The sequence below is a fragment of the Hirundo rustica genome, chromosome 2, assembly GCF_015227805.2.
Source record: "Hirundo rustica isolate bHirRus1 chromosome 2, bHirRus1.pri.v3, whole genome shotgun sequence".
In the NCBI taxonomy this organism is placed as follows: Eukaryota; Metazoa; Chordata; class Aves; order Passeriformes; family Hirundinidae; genus Hirundo; species Hirundo rustica.
In genome coordinates this window covers 34481935-34501648 of record NC_053451.1, presented here as the reverse complement: position 1 = coordinate 34501648, position 19714 = coordinate 34481935, and the positions used below count along the sequence as shown (strand labels likewise).

Here is a 19714-nt window from a genome sequence, read left to right as displayed (position 1 = left end):
CTGCGCATGTCATGCAAAACCAAGCTTTTTCACATCATTGCTACACCCTCAGCTTGGATTATGTAGTGTTACTTGAAAGTCTCCAAATGTGAAGAATAATGTCTGGTTTTGACCTTCATAAACAAGAAGCACCACTGTAATCACAATACTCAAGGAGTCCTAGAGGAACAGGGATGTTTCCTTTCCAGGCCAGAAATTGCCTGTGATTGTCCCCTGATGCTACACAGAGGCCTCATGGAGGTAATCCTTTCCAAATAACTAAAGTGATAACTTCAGCACAAGGTGATCTATCCCTGCTTGGTACTGTTGGCTTCTGCAGTAAAAGTTAGGTAAGTAACCCAGAAAACTGTTAAAACCTGAAAAGACAAACATCATACAAACTAAACACAGGACCAAAAAGAGCAGAGGACAAAGATTCATTCACATGCCTTTTCCATGAAGGCTCAATGAACACCAGCTGTATTCACATCAATCTTTAATAATAAACACTTCCTTTCACTTGTAACCACACTGTAAACACTCTGCTAGGCAAGCAGTGCCCATTTCACAGGCTTTGAGCACCAGAGGGAGCAAAGCTCATCTGCCTTGTTTGCTGCTTAGATAATTGCTGGAATAAAACTATCACCCAGCACATCCCCACCCCTACTAAAGAATATTACCCTTTCCCCACCCCTTCTCAGGCCTAGTAGAAACTAAAATAGAAAACCCATCATGCTAATCACTGCATCTGTCCTCTTTCCACAAGAGAAGCTCTAGGAATATTTTCAAACCACTGTGTTCTTATTAAAGGACAAATAGAATTTTTCAGGAATTGATTCCTTTTTGGTTATGATATAGGTTCACCAGGAAGAGAAACATTTTTGCCCAACAAGATGTATCAGAGGACACCAGACCCACAAACAGCCAAAGCTTCTATATTTTATAAATTGTTGCCGTAGTTAACAAAAAGATATCTCTACAGCACTCTGAATTGCATCAAAACCCACTGAAAACTGCAAGTGCTTGAGCAGCGAGGATATGAATAGAGGCAAATGAGCTCCCTTTTCAGACATAACTTGTGACTTTGATATAGCTTTTTGAGAGATGTAAAAACTAGGATTCCATCAGATCATTACATTTACAGCATTTTTTTCTTTTTTATTTCTGAACAAGGATAATCAGGAAGGGAAGTCTGCCATTTCAAAATCACCGTGATATTGAGGCTGAGAACCTGCATTACTCCTTTCACAATGTACAGAAAACAAGCTAATTTACCGGGAATTATTTTTACTTGAGCAAAAGCCTCACTCAAAGCAGAAAGCTCACATCTCTACACAAAGCTCTGTCAGCTAAACTATCACCTGTTCCACTACAGTGAGCCTTAAAAACCCATTACAGGACAATCAATCTGCAGTGATAGATTTCAGAAAGCAGCTTGTCTGTTTGTACAACAAAATAAGTTTCTCAGGCATTTCATGCTATGCATTTTCTCGTATTTGAGGACTAAAGCCATGAATTGTATGGATCCTACCTTCAAGGGAGAAATGTGCGACTGTAAGACGTATCCATGGACATTCTCTATTTGAGACAAGTTCTTCTCTGACACATGAACAAGCTCTGGGCCTCTCACTTCGTGGGTTAAACGAGGCAAAGTATGGTCATGTGGAGCATCCTCATCTTGATAACGATATTTCTAGAGGAAGAAAACATCAAGGAAGAACAAATAAGCTGTTAGGAGGCAATGCCTATATTTTAATATAATTGTGGAATAAAAAATAAAGTATGATACAGTAGACAATAATCATCGGATTTCCTAGTGTGTTCAAGAGAGAATGAGTCATTCTTATTTTATCATTGTACCAAAGAGAAATGTGGTATATATCACTGATACACAAAACTTCCACCATCAAATAGACATTTGAGATGACACACTGATAATGAAGAAAAAGAGAGGCTGATCAGCTAAGCTGGAGTGTCAGATCAAATTTCGCATGCCTGTGTTAATAATTAGAGTTCTACAGCCCTTCTCTGCAAAACACTTCAGTTATTTTCCACTTGGCAGTGTGTACTCTGATGCTGGAGAGCACACACACACTTCCACAGAGCCACAGTCCCAAAGAAGATTCCCATGCAGTAAAGTTCTACACTTATACCCTTCTTCTCCATGGAGAAGCAACATGAGGGGTTTGTCCAAGATCCAAATGAAGCTTGTAACAACTGGGAATATAACCCTAAAAATTAAATTAACTGATCTGTTCTCTGGCCAGAATGCTTTGTAAAAAGGTACCATCCCCTCAGCTGTGCCCTGAGGAGGGGGCTGTTGGAAAAAAGCCTAAGACTTATTTGTATGGCCATATAAGAAAAATAAATCTGAAGTCCAGGTACTGTCACAAGAACCTCCCAAAGCAGACCTCTCCATGCAAGAGACCTCTCTGCTGCTCATCCACTTCACTTTGACCACTCAGCCATGGAGTGTAATTTCATCTACTCATCCCTCCTAAAGAAACCACCCCAGTGTATTCCTGCCTTCAATCTTATGTATGGAAATGTTTCAGCAGTTGCCATTTACTTTCAGAATACACATGTGACATGATTTATTCTCTTCTTCTTTTCTGGAATATGCCTGCAGCCCTTCACATATTCACTTTCCAGATAACATAATTAATGAATATATGAAATGACTGGCACCAGCCAAATATTATTTGGGCAAGAAGCCATCAGCCTAATAGATAGTACTCCAGCCAATGTCACATTTAAGGCTTGGCACATAGATCATTTAAGCCACAAGCAATCAATTATTTTTTTAATCGAGTGAGTACTCTTTTTAAAAAGACAACTACTCTGAGACATCCTCTTTAAAGTGAGTCATTTGCTAAAATGTAATTAGGAGAAATAAGAGCAGAATACTAGGGTCATCTCATTAACTCAGGAATGGGGAAAATGGAAATGTCCAGTGGCTACTTCTTAAGGAGACAAGACAGCAATGACAGAAGCCATAAGAGGCTCTATCATAGAACATAGGTTGGAAAGGATCTTTAAGATCATTGAATCCAACCGTCCAACCCAGCACTGCCAAGTCCGCCACTAAACCATCTCCCCAAGTGCCACATATACACCGCTTTGAAATACCTCCAGGGATGGTGAGTCAACCACTTCCCAGGCAGACTGTTCCAATGCTTGACAGCCCTTTCAGTGATGAAATTTTTCCTAATGTCTAATCTAAATCTCTCTTGGCACCACTTTGAGATTGTTTCCTCTCATGCTATCAGTTGTTACCTGGGAGAAGAGACCAACCCCCACCTCATTACAGCCTCCTTTCAGGCAGTTGTAGAGAATGATAAGGTCCCCCCAGAGCCTCCTTTTCTCCAGGCTGAACACTCCCAGCTCCCTCAGGCACTCCTCATCAGCTTTGTGCTCCAGACCCTTCCCCAGCTCTGTTCCCCTTCCCTGGACACGCTCCAGCCCCTCAATGTCTTTCTAGTAGTGAGGGGCCCAGAACTGAACACAGGATTTGAGGTGTGATCTCACCAGTGCTGAGAACAGAGAGGCGATCACTGCCCTGGTCATGCTGACAACACTTTTGCAGATACAAAAATAGATTCCTAAGTATATACAGGCTCCCCACTTCTTGCAAGTTCCTGATCTTCTGGGTAGATGTGGGAGGAGTGGAGTCCCTACCACTATAAGAATTGAGAGCTGCACTGGAAAATAGGAGTTGGAGGTTCTTATGGATGAAAAGCTGGGCATAAGCCAACAGTGAATGCACAGCCCAGAAAGCCAGCCTCATCCTGGGCTGCATCAAAAGAGGAGTGGCCAGCCGGTCAAGGGAAATGGTTGTCACCCTGTACTCTGAACTTGTGGCACCCCACCGAGAGCATGGCATCCAGCTCTAGGGTCCTCAGCACAAATAAGACATTCCCTCCTCTGTACCTGTTAGAGCAGGTCCAGAAGAGAGTTATGAATAGGGTCAGAGGGATGGAGCACCTCTCCTATGAAGATAAACTGAAAGAGCCTGGTTTTTCAGCCTGGAGAAGAGAAGGTTTCAGGGTGAGACCTTACATTACTTTAAGAACACATATAATGGAGGGAGAGGGATTTTTATATAGACATGTAGTAATAGCATAAGGGGGAATGGTTTTAAACTGGAAGAAGTTCTTTCCTCAGTGTGATAAAGCATTGGAACAGGAGGAAACTCTACAGGGAGGATGCAGATGCGCCATCCTTGGGAGGGGTGTTCGAGTCCAGGTTGGATGGGGCCCTAAGCAATCTAATTCAGTGGATGTCATCCCTGGCCTTGCAGGGGGTTGAATCTTTAAGATCCCTTCCAACCCAAACAATTTTATGATTCTATGATTCATTATATGTATATGTATACATACATATATACATACATATATTAAAAAATACATACATATATATTAAAAAAAAGTGTGCTACTCTTTCCATATAATTTTTGCAGTTTTACACTGCCAGAAGCAGTGTAATGTGGCCTTAAAGACAGATGATCTCTTTGACCATCAGTAAGTCCTTCCCCATCACCGCACTGCACCGCAGCTGTTGCACAAACAGGAGCCAAATCCCAGAGGAAATTGATTCACCCTGAGCCTCATGCTCCCAAAAAGCAGAACACTTGTGTCGATCTCCACTGATAGACTTGCTTAATAATTTGAATGGATCTATTTATCCAGTAACTCCACATTCCCAGGACTACTTTAGTAGTATCCATGTTCATGTGCCATCAATTGAGAAGTTTACAGAACAGATTTCCACTGTTCAGTTTGTCTTTGTCTCCCTCCCATCCCAAGCCCAGCCTCTTCTTCTTCACCAAGTATGAGACTGGGTCAATTCTGCTATGGGTTTGCCTCATGTTCTAAGCACCAAACTCATTGATTTTCATACATCTTTACTCCCACAGCATCTCTTCATTGAAATGCTTTCAGCTGTGAACCAAAACAGCTTGACACAGCAAAAAGCCAGTGGTAAGGCTGAAAATACCAAACCAGAATTAAGACATTCCTGCAGAAATGCTTTATTCATCTCCATCACCCTGCTCTGATGGGGTCCTGCAAATGTCCTTGAAAAAAAACCCCATTCCCTATAAACCTTTCTCTAAGGACTAATTCAAATTTCTGGAGGGAAAAGCATAATTGCACGGAAATGCTACTCTTCATTTGACAAAAGAACAGGTGGATGTCTTATGATAATTAAATTACAAATCAGTGCCTGCTACTGACAGGGTATTGTACGCTGCCAACCAGCATCAGATATTTAAAATCCTTTGTAATTACCTATAATGGGGGTGTGGAGCATGCTGCTGTGAATTTTTAATATGAACGTGCTTTTTTATAAGAGATCATTCTCTACAGTGTGAGGTTATTACAGCATCACTGCTCCTCACATCATATGGTCTAAAGGAGCATTTCTAAGGTTGTGATTGCCAAAGAGATGTCAGCTAGACAGAACTGAAGACATGAATCCAGCTGGAGGTAATGGTCGAAACTTTAAGTTTCAACAAAGGCAGTTCTCAAGTTATAATGGACAGAGTACTTTACTGGCATGAAAATACAGATGTTCTTATGACCTACCCTTGACAGACTGACAGTGAATCAAGATAGCTGGGAATTTGTCACTCAATTTTGAGCCAAAGGGAATGAGTATTTTTACAAAAGTTTGTTGTTTATTTTTTCTTTTTGTCATTGCCATCAGTTTGCAGAAAATGCAAATGGAACATTTCATTTTATATCAGGTCAAACTGACCTAAGCTGCTGAATGTGGCCCAACTGGAGTTGCTATTCAAAAGCACATGTCCCTGGTTCTCTGCACAGCTGTTTGGCTGGACCACACGCCAATACATCACACATTCCTATTGCTTGCAACAGGAAGGCTGCAAAAGGAGGGAGCTAAATGTGTCAGAGGAGTCACAGGCTCTCTCTACAAAACCCTGTGAAATCAGCAGCCAGTGAATCCTGGTTTACAGAGAATCCTGACCGACTAGAAAACACCCTGAAATGTCAAGAGACACATAAGCAAAAAAGCGACATTGCTTTTCACTCAGCCAAAACTTTACAGTAAATATAGCTCACAGATATTAATAAGGGGGGGGGGGGGGGGGGGGGGAAGCCACCCCATACTATGAGATAATAACCCATTCATGAGTAAATCCTGCTCCCACTCACTCTTCAAAGCCAGTGTGCTAGCCAGTGGCCAGTATATTATGTTTTATCTTGGGAAACAATAGCCATACTGCCTTTTGGCCCTTACACATCAGCATTTCAAGTCTCAAATACAATTTCTGTTTTACAGTCCTGAGGAGGGGCCAGACTTCTGCTCCTTACAAGCTGTGAGTCTTCATATAACCCATTTAACATTGAAACCACAGGGAAAGGAATTTCTGCAGAAAATTTCCCACATGAGACAATGACCCCTGATCCAGTTGTCCCACTGCAATCTGGAAATAGGCAAGGTATGCATCTGGGTCCCAATACTACCTTAAATCTCACTCGCCTTTTCTCTCAAACCAACATTTGAGCTGCTTTGCAGCTGCCAAATAGGTTAGCCCCATTGCTAGTAAACTGCTGGAACCTGGACATGGGTTTGAACATCACCCACCTTCTGCATGAGATTAGGTCCAGGATGCAACACACGGGATTTCCTGAGACAGGTTTTGGATGCCCCATCCCTAGCAGTATCCAAGGCCAGGTTGGATGGGGCTCGGAGCAACCTGTTCTAGTGGAAAGTGTCCCTGTCCATGACAGGTGAGCTGGAAGGGAATGATCTCTTCTGACTCAAACCATTCTAGGATTCCATGATTTTTTCTCAGTATTAGCAGCCAGCAAAAATTAAAACCATAATGGTCTTGGTCCACTTAGAGAAATGAGGAATCTGCAAAGTCCCACTAAAAAAAATGTCAGTTTCACCTTGTCGTACTCTGGTGCTCGGTATTTTCCTTGGTCTTTGATGTGTTGAATTTTACTGTCACTGCTCTCCAAAGGCAGCAAATTTCAATGTCATACCAATGAGCATCTTTGGAAAACAAACTTCACAATTTGCACACACAAATCATTGGGCATTCATCCAATCATGAGCAGAAATAATATTACTCATCCAACTGATTGCAAATGAGCAACACAGCTTGAATTCTGAATATTTGCAATCAATCTATAGAATAAGAAGAGAAAAAAATACTCTTCTCATTATATAAAATGGAATAAATCACAATCTGCTTGCCAAGACTGTAGAAGTAGATTAGGAAGCTTAAATCATTGAATAATTATACTTATTGTGAATTACTTGCTCCTTTGCTTATCAAGTCGATTTCCAACAAGCTTGTCACTATATCACAGCAATACCTTCCATCCAAGAAGCCCAAAGAGCTTTACAAGTGGCAGTCAAGACTGATAACATCCTGTTGATGTGCATCATCTAAAGGTGGGTAAAATTAGGCACAGAAATGCAGCAACTTGTTCAAGGTCACAGAGAGAATCAGTTCATTAGGCAGTAGCAGAACTTAGGGAATTTTTCCAGTCTGCTCTTTTAAGTCCAAGATCTAATGCACCTACACTGACTTTAATAGCAATGATAATTATTACCATTATTTAAACATAAGGCTGTAGGTTTGCTGATGCCATTGTAATTTTTTTTTTTTTTTTTCTTTCCTCACTAGTGTTCCAGGGTAAAGCAGCCTTTCTAAAAGTCAAGACTTAGGATTTTCTGTCTCAGTATAATAGCTAGCAGTACCTTGGGTGATTTACAGTGTGCTATCTCTGCAAAACACATAGTGAATTTTAGAAAACAAAGTTTCCTCTAAGAGCCAAATTAGTTGACAGAAAGAACATGATCAGTGCTGAATACGGAGAATTTGCATATATTTTCTGCTTAGTACAAGAAGATAATTTTTTTTTTCTAGGAAGGAGAAAAAAAAAGTATCATTTCTTATCTCAGTTTATTGAAAGCACCAGGTTTTTGCCCACAGCAGGGAATATATGCTTAGTAAAACAAAACAAAGCAAAACAAAACAAAACAAACAAACAAAAGAGGCAAGTATAATGCAGTGGAACAAATATGTTTTACTGTATTCTCATCATCTTTTTTTTGAAACCCCAAATGATTTTATTTTTCATGATAAAAAGAAGTGAGATGGGCCTTAGCCAAAGTACCTCTTCATTTTATCAGCTGGAGGTAGTTGCACCTTTTCCTCACAAGATGGCACAGTAACCATCAAGTTAAATAATAATCTCACTGAACTATGTGTGTTGCAGGGCAAAAATAACTATTTATGTATGCAATGTCATAAAACTTCAAACGACTCTTATTTTGAACTGTCCTGATATAAAATTGTAAAAAAAAAAAAAAAAAAAAAAAAAAAAAGAGGCAGCAGCCTTTTATAGTAAGTATACATAAAGAAGCAGTGATCACACATAAAGCTGGCAGATGGAAAAAAGTTTTAACAGTTCATAAAAGTATCAAAAAATTACAAGCAAGTAGGAATCTATCAGTTTTTGTGAGCTTCAGAATGAACAAAACCACTATGTATTGACAAGACTGAGACTAGCCCAGAACGCTGCATTCCTCCAGGAATTCTAAATCCTAATTAAAACCGCCTGCATGCAAATCTGTACCATGAGGTATTCAGCTCCATATGCTGCATCACATTTTGGACCTGTTAACAGCATCAGTTTAGCCCTCTGGAGGCTGCTACTTGCTATCCAATAATTTAAAATAGCTTTTTAACTTGAAGTACCAATATACAAAAAGACATTCTAAGAGGGTGGCTTTGCTTGGATTAAATGGTGAATGTGGCTGCAGACTACAAAAATCAGTAACAAGAAAAAAAGAAAATCTAGCTAATACTGATTGTTTATCTAAGAGGAGCAGAGAAAAGACGTGGGTGAAACCGCACCATTTATCAGCATCAGATAGTAGCCACTTCTCTATCCTGCTGTCCTGCAATAACATCACTTGCTTACTCCTTTTTATAGTCTTCAACTATTCCACTCAAAGTATTTTTTTTTTTCTTTTCTGGTACGTCCATGTTCCCCCAATTGCTGTTGGAGCCTTCACGCCTCTGCAGCTCCTTTGTTTTCCCCTGCAGCTCCCTGTGCAGCCCTAGATGCACATCCCCACTGGTCCCTCTAATTCTGCTGCTGCCGTTCCCTAGCACGGAGGCACCGACCCTTAGAAATTCTCCTTTTCCACCCCTGGCCTACCCTAGAGAGCAGCTACTGGCATGGGGGCTGGGGGGGCTCTGCTGAGGTTGCAACTGAGCATTTGGAGAGGCAGAGCTGGGAAATGCCAGCAGTTGCCATGCCTCAGTTTCCCTGCCAATAAGCCTGTGGTGGGAATGCAGCCTGGAAAAACAGACACCTAAGGTTTACATCAGAAGAGTACGAAGTAATCATCGACTGTAATACATAAATTATGTATTAGCACTGCCAGAAACAAAGGATAAAAGAGAAGCAATAAAAACCTCACAGAACTAATGGCTTACTCCTCTTATGTTTTCTGTACCAAAAATACATATTTTGATTTAGTCCAGCAGCACATGGCACAGCAGGCCATTTGTTTCTTGCAGCTGAAACCCTCTCCCCTGTCTTCACACAGGAATTATGTGTCTGTGGGATTCCAGCATCATTTTTCACAGAAACAGGGGATTCAGCTTCAAGGCTCTATGAGGCAAAAGGATGCTCTCAGGTTAAGACAGGTGAATGCTAGTGTAGATAACTGCTTCTATTCTTGCTTTTATCACAGAACTCCCATGCAATGCTAGGCTTTTCACAAAACATAACTTTCCACAGCTGTAGAACAGAGATATCCCTCACTTTAAAATCCTGCAAGCCACAGATGTCCAGTTTTTGTGGAAGTGCTGAGCATCGGCACCTTCGCCTAAAAATCTGTGAGAGCTGGGCTTTGTACAGGAGGAATCCCATGGAATCCTGTGCCTTCGGTCACCTCCACACTAAAGAAGTTCTTCCTCATTTCTGCCTGTTGCCTCTTGTCCCACTGCTTGGCACTAGTGAGCAGAGCCCGGCTCCTTTGCCTTGACATCCTCCTTTCAGGTACTTCTATACTTTGATAATGCCCTCAGTATAACAGGAAAACCAATGAAAAAATTAATAATGGAGCAGTTGGAACTACTTGCATTAAATAATGCATAAAGACATATGTTGAACGTAAAATGCCATATGAAGTACCACTCCAGGTACTGAAAGAAGCAGAAAGCCCATAAAAACAAAAGTAACGGTGTAATTAAAAATGTATTAGAGTTGATGCATATTATAATACTTCATGACATTATATGGCCACAGAGGGCTTGCAATAAAATTGCTTAGACCGTCTCAATTCTTGCATTTCCTAAATCTGAGTGGTTAACTTTGTCACCCTTCCATCCTTTAACAGTTCTTTGAACACAAAGTGTACACACACAAAAATACCTCATACATTTTAATAGCATTCCTGCTTCTTCTAGTGTGAAGGTATGAAGATAAGTATTTTTCAGTATTTGTGGAAAACTGCCTCTTCTTAAATAAAAATATAAATGCTTTGTGTACATAAACTTGACAATCTCACTATTGTCACCCTGATCAACCTAGACCATTAACTCTGAAGATAAAATTCTTTTTCTACAAAGCAATTTATGTTGGAGCTGAAAAAGTTATTACAAGTCTCAAACATTTTTCTTATCAGTTCCCTCTTCAAAAAGCTATGAATTTTTACCAACAGAAGGATGGATTTAGTCCATTTAAAGTAGATATTCAATAGGCCAGCAAAAAACATTTGTGTCAGGTGCATTTGCATGTGCTTGACTCCCATAAGGGTTGAGTTAAACATTTCAATAGCAGGGCACTTACTGAAAAAACTGCTTTGGGTCTTTGCATCTTAATCCTTCCACAGCCTTTCCATACAGCACAACTGTGGTAAAATAATCTACATTTTCAGATACTTCAATAAGCCCTGGTTAATGCACAAGCAAGCAAAATAGCTGTCATTGTAAACAGAACACAGAGAAACACCAAGACATTGCATCAACAAGGGAATTTTTGCTTTACTGAGGCTATTGCAAAAACCTCATGGGCAAAAAAATATTTCCACATTTCATCTCTCCACAGCAACCTAGTTCCTGATCTAGGGAGTTAATGATTGCAGTAGAAACTTCTTCAACTCAATGATGTGATGGTGACACATCAGGATAAAACTCAACCAGGTCAGGGGCTGGGCAGGAAGAGAGTACCCCATTAAAATGCCCAACCTGCAGGTACGCTGAGCTCAATGTAATGGCAAAGTTGCTTGGGTTTACATCCTCTGATGAATTTACCATTCCTTGGGCCACATTTTGCCTGAAATTAAGAGGGAGCCTATCATCACCTTTACTTATTCTGTTGAAAAATAAACCAACAGAGGTATTATACCTGCATTTTCTGAAGTGCCAAGCAAGCCTCCCAGCACAGCCTTCCTTTGTTTTTCAAGTCCCACAGGGCTTAGCCTGAACCAAGGCTCTCAGTGGGGCACGGAGAATAGAACTCCAGGTAGCAAAACAAAATTGCAGGAAAGCAAGGGATATGTGCACAGATTTCTCCTATGTTTTTAGACCTAGGCATCTACAATTTACCTTTGTCTTAATTGGATATGGAAGCATTTTGCACATTTGAGCTTGAGTGCGGGAATCAACCAGCACTTTCCCTGATGGACGAAGACAGTGATTCTCTGTTGGAGCTATTGTTGTTTAGGGATCTCCTTCCACAGTCATGTTGGAAGAATAGGCATATATTTTATTTTTAAGTGGTTTATCCACTCATATTTTAAAAAAAAGCCAACTGGGCTCTTAGTGTCTGCAGACATAGACTAGAGTAGAATAAGTCACAGAATCATTAAGCTTGTGAAAGCCCTCTATGTTCAGGAAGCCCAACCACTAAACCCAGCACTGCCAAGTCCACCCCTAAAGCATATCCCCACCATTCAGGTGCCTTTGAACACTCCCAGGGATGGAAATTTCACCACTTCACTTGGTAGCCTTTTCCAATGCCTGACCACCATTTCAGTGAAGAATTTTTTCCGTAATATCTGATCTAAGCCTCTCCTGGAGCAACTTGAGGCTATTTCCTCTACTCTTGTCACTTTTTCCTGGAGAGAAGAGACTGACCCACACCTCAATGCAAGCTCCTTTATGGTAGTTGCAGAAAGTGATCCAACACTTGTTTTGTATCATGTTATGGTATATATTTGGCAGGGTTAGTAATGTCTAAAAAGTTCTTTAGAGCTGAAAATTGCTATAAAGTACAAATTTACAGTATGTGGCGTAGAAGACTATCTGGGCATCAGACAATCATTTAGATGGAAATGTACTACCAGTTCATGAAAATCAAAACTCTACATGTCTTAACCTGGAAAACCTCAAACTTCATTGCTTTTTAAAGTGACCACCCAATTTTTCTGTTGGATACAACCGTTGTGTGCCAGCATTGTTTCTGCCTACCTTTGTGCTGAATTCTACAGTATTTTACGCATTTCTTGACTGTTTTTGGTGGGTTTGCATTGCCAAGAGCAGGGGAAGGCAAAGGAGAAGATTGAATAATTTAGAAGTTAGTAATGTTATCTCTCAGGAAATAAAAAATTTCTTTCTGACAGACTGACCTTATCCATGTTCAAAGCCATTCCTCTTTGTGATAACACTAGCTTAATTAAAAGGTTAAATTCCTCCTGTGCTGAACAAAAAATCCTATTTGAAAAAGTCTAGATAATGTAACAACTTTCTTTTTAGTTTCCTCATATTTTCATCTGAAAACAAGTAAATTTCATGTATAAAATAACATGAAGAAAATAAAATCTAAATTCCTTTGGTCCTAGCAACTAGTTTTCAGAAAGGCTGGAAAAATGACTGTCAGCTGAACAACAATGTCATGGTACATTTTCTGTGTTCTTAATTATTAGAAAACCAGGACAAACCACAACCCAACCAGGTTAAAATTAGATTCAGCCCAGATCATAAGGCAATCATGAGGCACTCTTAACTTTGAAATGAAAGACATTATCTTAAAATGATACCCCAAACAAAGCTCAGACAATCCCAAGAAAATAGCTTGGTCTAGACACAGCAGTTTTATTATTAGGCAGAGAGGGTTTTTTAGGTCTGATCCAACAAATGGATTGATTGATTATATAAATAAATATTTTCCAGAACTTTATATGTGCAGTGGGCCAAATCTGCAACATCCATCTGGAAATATAGCCTATTTAAAGATATTATTAATTTTCCACCTTTTTTTTAGTGCTTGCTTAAGTTCTAAACGGATCACCAAAGACCGATATCTCTGTCTGTTTTCTGATGAAGTAACAATCTAAACTCCCCAAAACAGAAGTTTCCTTGTAAAAATGACATCTTTTTCTCTACATAAACCACTTCTAAGTGAAAAGACAAGTTACTCTGCATTTTCTGTCAATCCTCTGTTATTCAGCTGATATTATCAACAAGGAAAAGGATTTGTTGAGTCTGGAGCTGTGATTTTCTGCTGAGGAAGAGAAATGCTTCCTGGGATCCAAACTGAGAGCTACAGCTCATTTTTATCTTGACAATGAGAAAGCAAGCATGACTTTCACTTGTTGTTGACCTTTGTTGCAGTTGGAACACCAATCTAAAAGTCAGTGCTATATATATAAAACATTATTCACATAAACTATCATGTATAGAGTGGGAAAAACACATTTTACTATTTATAAAACATCTCTGCATGAGCAAAGTTCTGGCAACATTAATCACAATTGTGTGAATGCCTATCCACAGCAAGGAAAATGTAGCATTTTGAGTGATTCATCTCATCTCTGCTGCTCCGGAAGGGGTGAGCTGCCCTTGAATGGAGCTTGAAACTAACTACACAAAAGCTGAGATACTGGCACTGGTGAACCTCGCTCAAAAGCTCCTCGGGCTCTCAGACTTTGAGCTCAACAGTGGATGTGGGCTGTCCCTTGGGAGGTGTGCTTAGTTTTTGGGGTAGTGACTTTGTCCTAAACACTACCTGATTAAACCGAAGTGAAAACTGCCTGCGTGGGAATTGCCACAACTTACATTAGATGTTTAGATTACATATTGGGAAGAAATTCTGAACTGTGAAGGTTGAGAGACACACAAGTTGCTCAGGGAAGCTGTGGATGCCCCATCTTTGGAAGTGCTAAAGGCCCGATTGGATGGGGCTCTGAGCACCCTGGTCCTAGTGCTAGAGGTCTCTGCCCATGGTAGGGTGTTTGGAACAAGATGATCTTCAATGTCCCTTCCAACCCAACCATTCTATGATTACATGGTTCCATCGTTCTATGATTACTTTGGACCTTTTTTATTTTTTTGAAAGCCAAAATATAAAAATAATTTTCTTCAACACCCTTGTACTAGTTTCACTTGCTGAATAATCACAATGATACCCTTCTAAACAAGCCACTCTATTATTCTATCTGTAGTTTTGAAAGCTGAACATAGCATGAAGCAAATCCCAATTGCCAGTAATATTTAGGCCCTATGGATCTATGTTCTTAGAGATATTTTTCAGTTCTATTAGCTTATTAAATTATGTCCCCATTAGCTTTGCTGATTACCAAAGTAATGCTTACATGTTTCAGCAGAAAATGTTTTGAAGACTTTCTTATACAAATGATTAACTAATGTTATAAGATGCACATTAGTTGTCTGAACAAATGTAGGATGATATCTCACCTTTGAACTGAGTGTCCTCACTTTAAAAAAAATACTATTAGAATACTGGAATAGCTAGGAGTATTGGACCTTAACACTTTGTGTTCTTGAACTTTCCAACTAATAAGTGCCATGGAACCACTATGAAAATGTTTCCTTCTTTTCTTATTATAATGTATTTACAAAGCAATTCAGTAAAAATTTATTATCTTAAACTTGATTAATAAGACTGTGAAATACATTACATTAACAGGACAAAGTCTATTCTCGAAGCTTCTGAAGTGCTCTGCTGGAACCAATGTTTTCCAAGTGAAGCTTTATTCTATCATTGCACCAAAATTTCGAAGTGTTTCAGTTATTATGCTAATCACATGAAAATTAGCAGTTCTCGAGTCCCTCCCATCTCACTAATTTTCTCACATCAGTGCAGCTCATTTGCAAGTGTTTGGCTCTCACCTGGAAACAGGTCAGATGCCTGCATTTCCCAACACCCTTGCATCCCTTCTGACAACTCCCTGCATGCTCTCAGAGTTGACCTGCCTGCAAAATAATTTGAAAACCTGCACTTCAGCTATACATTGCCAAGCTATACTAGCTACTCTCATATGCATAACTGGCTACTCTGGTATTCTGGACCCATTCTGTTCCTTGTTCCAGCTTCAGAATGCTTCAGATTTTCAGTAGTACTTTTATATAAAAAGCACTGACTTGGAACAGAATATAAATGGCACGTATTTGCAGTTCTACACAAAAAACTGGAGCCACTTTTCTATATCTCATAAATCTGAAATTGCAAAAGGTGCCATTGCCATCTTTTTTCATTGAATTTATTTTAAAATATACCAAGGAAAAAAAGGGTAGCCATTCCGTTCAAAACACGAATTCCTAAAGTGACTCTATATCTGACATTTCTTTCCTGTCATGTACTTGTTTGTTTTTATGTTTGCTGGTTTTTCCTAGGATATATCAGAAATCAGTATTTGGTCCTCATTAGTAGGATGTGGAATATATATGACTTGTTATCAGGAAGAAAGTTTATGCAGAGAAGTCCCAAAAGAGCATGAAAAGGATAAAAAACAAAGGACATCCCAAGTGGAATTAATGCTAATATCTGTATTTACTTATACCACTACCCACAGGGGCTCCACATTAAATACTACTGTTTCAAAAACTGATTTCAAAATGAACTAAATGAAGAATTTCCTTGGGGGGGGGGGAAAAAAAAAAAACAAACAAAACCCCCCCAACAAACAAACAAAAAACAAACAAACAAACAAACAAAAACCTAAGGGAATTCAACATCTCATTCAATTGCTTTACTTTAACTGGAGTGCCAGTTTTTAAAATATTAAGGTACATATAATTCAAAACAAAATTCAAAGGAAGATTTGAAATTAAATTTGAAATTTAAAAAATTAATTTGCTTGCAAATATGATTTTAAATATTTTGAAGACAGTTAATGAAGATGGATACATTCCTATGAAATATTTCCAAAAGGAAAAAGAATCTGGTAGTTTTAACTACCTTAGAGTTACATAGAATCATATAAGCAGCCAACATATAAATATATTTACATAAATTTCATTTTCTGTTTACTTCCTGTCCTCAAAAAAGAGCTTGCTTTATAAATATTTTCACTTAAAATCCCTTTAAAGTACTTATTTTTTATTTCTGTATATTGAAATTATAGAAAAAGAAGGCTTAGAAGAGAGATGAATACTATTCATTAGATCTGAAGTTCAAAAAGGGATAACAATGTAATTTATTAGAGCTTTAGTATAGCTGAAAAAAAGCAGGCAAATATTTAGACATACAGTCTAGGAAATTAAATTTATTTCTGTCTTTAGACATTCCTAATCTGTAATTTAAGTCTCAAAGAAAAAATCATAAATAAAGCAACACAAAATAAAAACAAGTTCAGAGATGATGTTAAAACTCACATTTCCCATGGGGAGGAGGAAATTCATAGATATCCTACAAGTGTAATTGCCTATTGCAGCATTTCTTGAACTTCTCTCTGATATCTCATGCAATCCCTTACATTTCTAAGTTCAAAAGAATTTTAAGAGGGGCTAAATTATTTCTAAGTTAGTTAAGCCACCTGCAATTCATTAAGTGGAGAAATTCAGCACACACATCAAATCTTAAGAATCACTCTTTCTCTTTTGCCTTAACACTTCCAGTGAAATGTGCTTCACAAAATTTGACAAGTCTAAGGTGAGATGCACAGGCTTAATAGTCAAGGGTTCGCATTCATTCCTTTGTGTGGGATGCTTTGCAAAGCCATCCTAGAGATCATTAATTTCAGTAACATGAAATATGCAGTGAATCCCATTCCCTCTCCCTTATAAATGGCTGTTTTAGCCGAGACCTGATAACAAGTGGCAAGCTGAATATTGATGGCAGATCTTTTCCTCCGGATATGCAGACACCACCGAATGCTGAACTTTCTGCCCCTGCGGAAATTACGTTCCTAATTTCCCGAGGTTCGTTAGAAAATCCCCAGACAGTGCTGTGTCCAGCCAGCATTCCCGCTTGCCATCAGCATTGTTTGAATGAATGATCAGTGCCAGTGGAGGGAGGTTTCCTGTGCTCCCAGCCCTCTTAACAACCCTCACAGATGAGTTATGCTGCTTTCAGCCCTGCAGCAACACCTGAGATGCAAAGATCACTAGGGAGAAGCAGAGCTAGACAGGGAGGGGGGATGGGAGACTCCTCTCCTATCTTTTACCCCAGGTAAAAGAGGCAGTGAGGTTTGGACATTTTTAACTTCTGTATTAGCGGTACAGGCCGGAAGAGTTAGGGTTGAAGATTATCAGACAGCAAAATAACCCACAAAGTTCACAAACATGTGGATGGCCAAAGAGAGTTCAGAAATTTTAAAGACATCACACTCAAATGCTTTTTGTTCTATATGATCTTTCATAAACAATGCATGATTTGGTGGGTAGATGGAAGGATTTGCAGCTCTTGCGAATGCCAACATATATAACAGCAGAGCAAGAGGAAAGCCAGGGTTTGTAGGACTGAAATATGATATCAATCTATGTTGACACAGGAACAAAAGGAAATTAAAGCAGCAATACTGAAAATGCTTTTTCCAAGAGTATGAGGTGGGGAGATAATATAAAAAAATACCATCGATGGAAACAAACATGGTCAGAGTGCTCTGTCATCAGTGTGCAAAATGCTGCCAAACCCAGAGGAGTGAGAGTCTCTCTCTTTACAGAAATGCTAGGGTTCTGACATACAGAAAAGGTTTACAACAAAACTCTTGTTGGGTGTACATGCACATAAATAGATATGAAAAATATTTTAAAAATCTAATAAAGTTGACAGTCTCAGCTTGCACTGAGACTGACACCTGTATGGACATCAGCATTAAACAGCAGAAACAAGGCTTTAAAGGGGTATTAGTATATCTATATTAGTGAAAATGAAATGAAAAGTCATTGAGAATGTCAGATGTAATATTTCTGTCTTTCTTGATACTTTATGATTTCTTAGGCAGAGGGAAGACTACACTGTCATAGCAAAATTGGTTTCATGAAGACATTTAAAGTGTGCTCTATCATGAAGAAAAATGCTGTTATTGCAGAACTTAAAGCACAGAACATCTGGTTTATTCAAAAGATTCCTATTAGCTGAGTGGGATCATAATGACCAAATGCACTAACTTTATCCATACAGAAAAATATTTCACTTTGCAGTGACAAGTTCCCTTATCAGTTTGGTAGTGACGTTGAGAATTAACATCAGCATAAAGTGATGGTTTTGTAACAAAATGTCTTTCAATTATATAAGATTCTGTAAACAGGATCTACTTCTTTTTTACCTTATATCTGTGACAGGTTTAAGTGCACACCTGTAATCCCAATGCATATTTCTGTTGCAGGAGTATTTATTCAGTACACCGATATACGAACAGGTTTGACAGAGTTGTAGGTATCAACAGCAACAATAGGATTAAGTATCCTTCTTATGGCAACCAAATTGTTCGGTAGGAAAACCAGCCTTACCAAATTAAGTCCTTTTTTTAAGAGAAATTATTTCTAAATGTGCAATAATTGTGGGTCCTCTGTTTAAGTTTTCCAGTATGGGAAAAACTGGTATTATTTAGGGGTCAGTCTGGATTAATAGCAGTATTTACACACTTTCCACCTCACATTCTCATACTGATGAGACTAATGGTGTTTGCAAACCTGGGAACATGTATGAAGCAGTTGTTTTCCATAACTTTATTCTATCATTTTGTTTTCTGTATTTTAGCTTTATTTATCCCTTAAGATAAGCAAATTCCAAACTGTGAAAGAGAAACGGAACCCTTCCATCTAAAACTAAAGCTTTTTGGAGGAAACAAGACTACTACGAAACCCCACAGTTCTCTAACATCCTTCAGTTCTCCTCATTATCTCTGGATAACAAGTTATTTTCCAGTACCTCCTGGAGGCTGAAACATCTTGCTAATGCTCAGCAAATTAAAAGTCCAAAGCTGCAGCCCCTAGAAAATGCCCTTAAGTGCCTACTGCCATATCCCAGGCACTAGTAGGTTAGCTTTACAAGTTTCTGCAATTGTTATTATTTAAAAAAAAAAAAAAAAAAAAGGTATAGCAATGCAAGAATTTGAAACTACATCTCTAAATCATACATTAAAGCTTGTTCACTGAAAATTCTCCACTCAAACTCATGGGAGGAGAGAAGCAAGGCCTCTAGCAGTCAACACTAATGCCATGCACAGGATCCAGAACCGAGTGGTAAAAACACGAATGTCGTCAGACTTTTATGAAGAAAGTAAAAGAAAGCAATAAAACTAAAATAAGCCACCACATTGAAAATTTATTGAAATTTTAGGCCTGTCTACACCAGCAAATACAACGGAAGAGCATCTTTGCCTGCAAACCTAAGTCCACCCACTATACATCGTTGTGGTTTATCCAACAGGGAACGGGCAAGAGGATATTAAAAAGAAAAATCCATTGCCATCTGCACACAAAGTGAAGCTGGTGTTTTAAGTTCTGATCAATGCATTTCCTTTTCTTCAAGTTCTGTTTACACTTTCA

The 19714-nt window shown here is 38.9% G+C and overlaps 1 protein-coding gene across 21 annotated transcripts in view; it reads right to left on the bottom strand.

The window, feature by feature from the left end:
• The window catches only part of DLG2 (discs large MAGUK scaffold protein 2), a 984477-nt gene that overhangs the window by 535475 nt on the left and 429288 nt on the right, over nt 1–19714 (bottom strand). For all 21 annotated transcript variants that reach the window (XM_040055800.2, XM_040055802.2, XM_040055798.1 and 18 more), the window contains one exon: nt 1511–1672. In XM_040055800.2, the coding sequence (XP_039911734.1) occupies nt 1511–1672 (162 nt within the window). The remainder of the gene's footprint in view (nt 1–1510; nt 1673–19714) is intronic.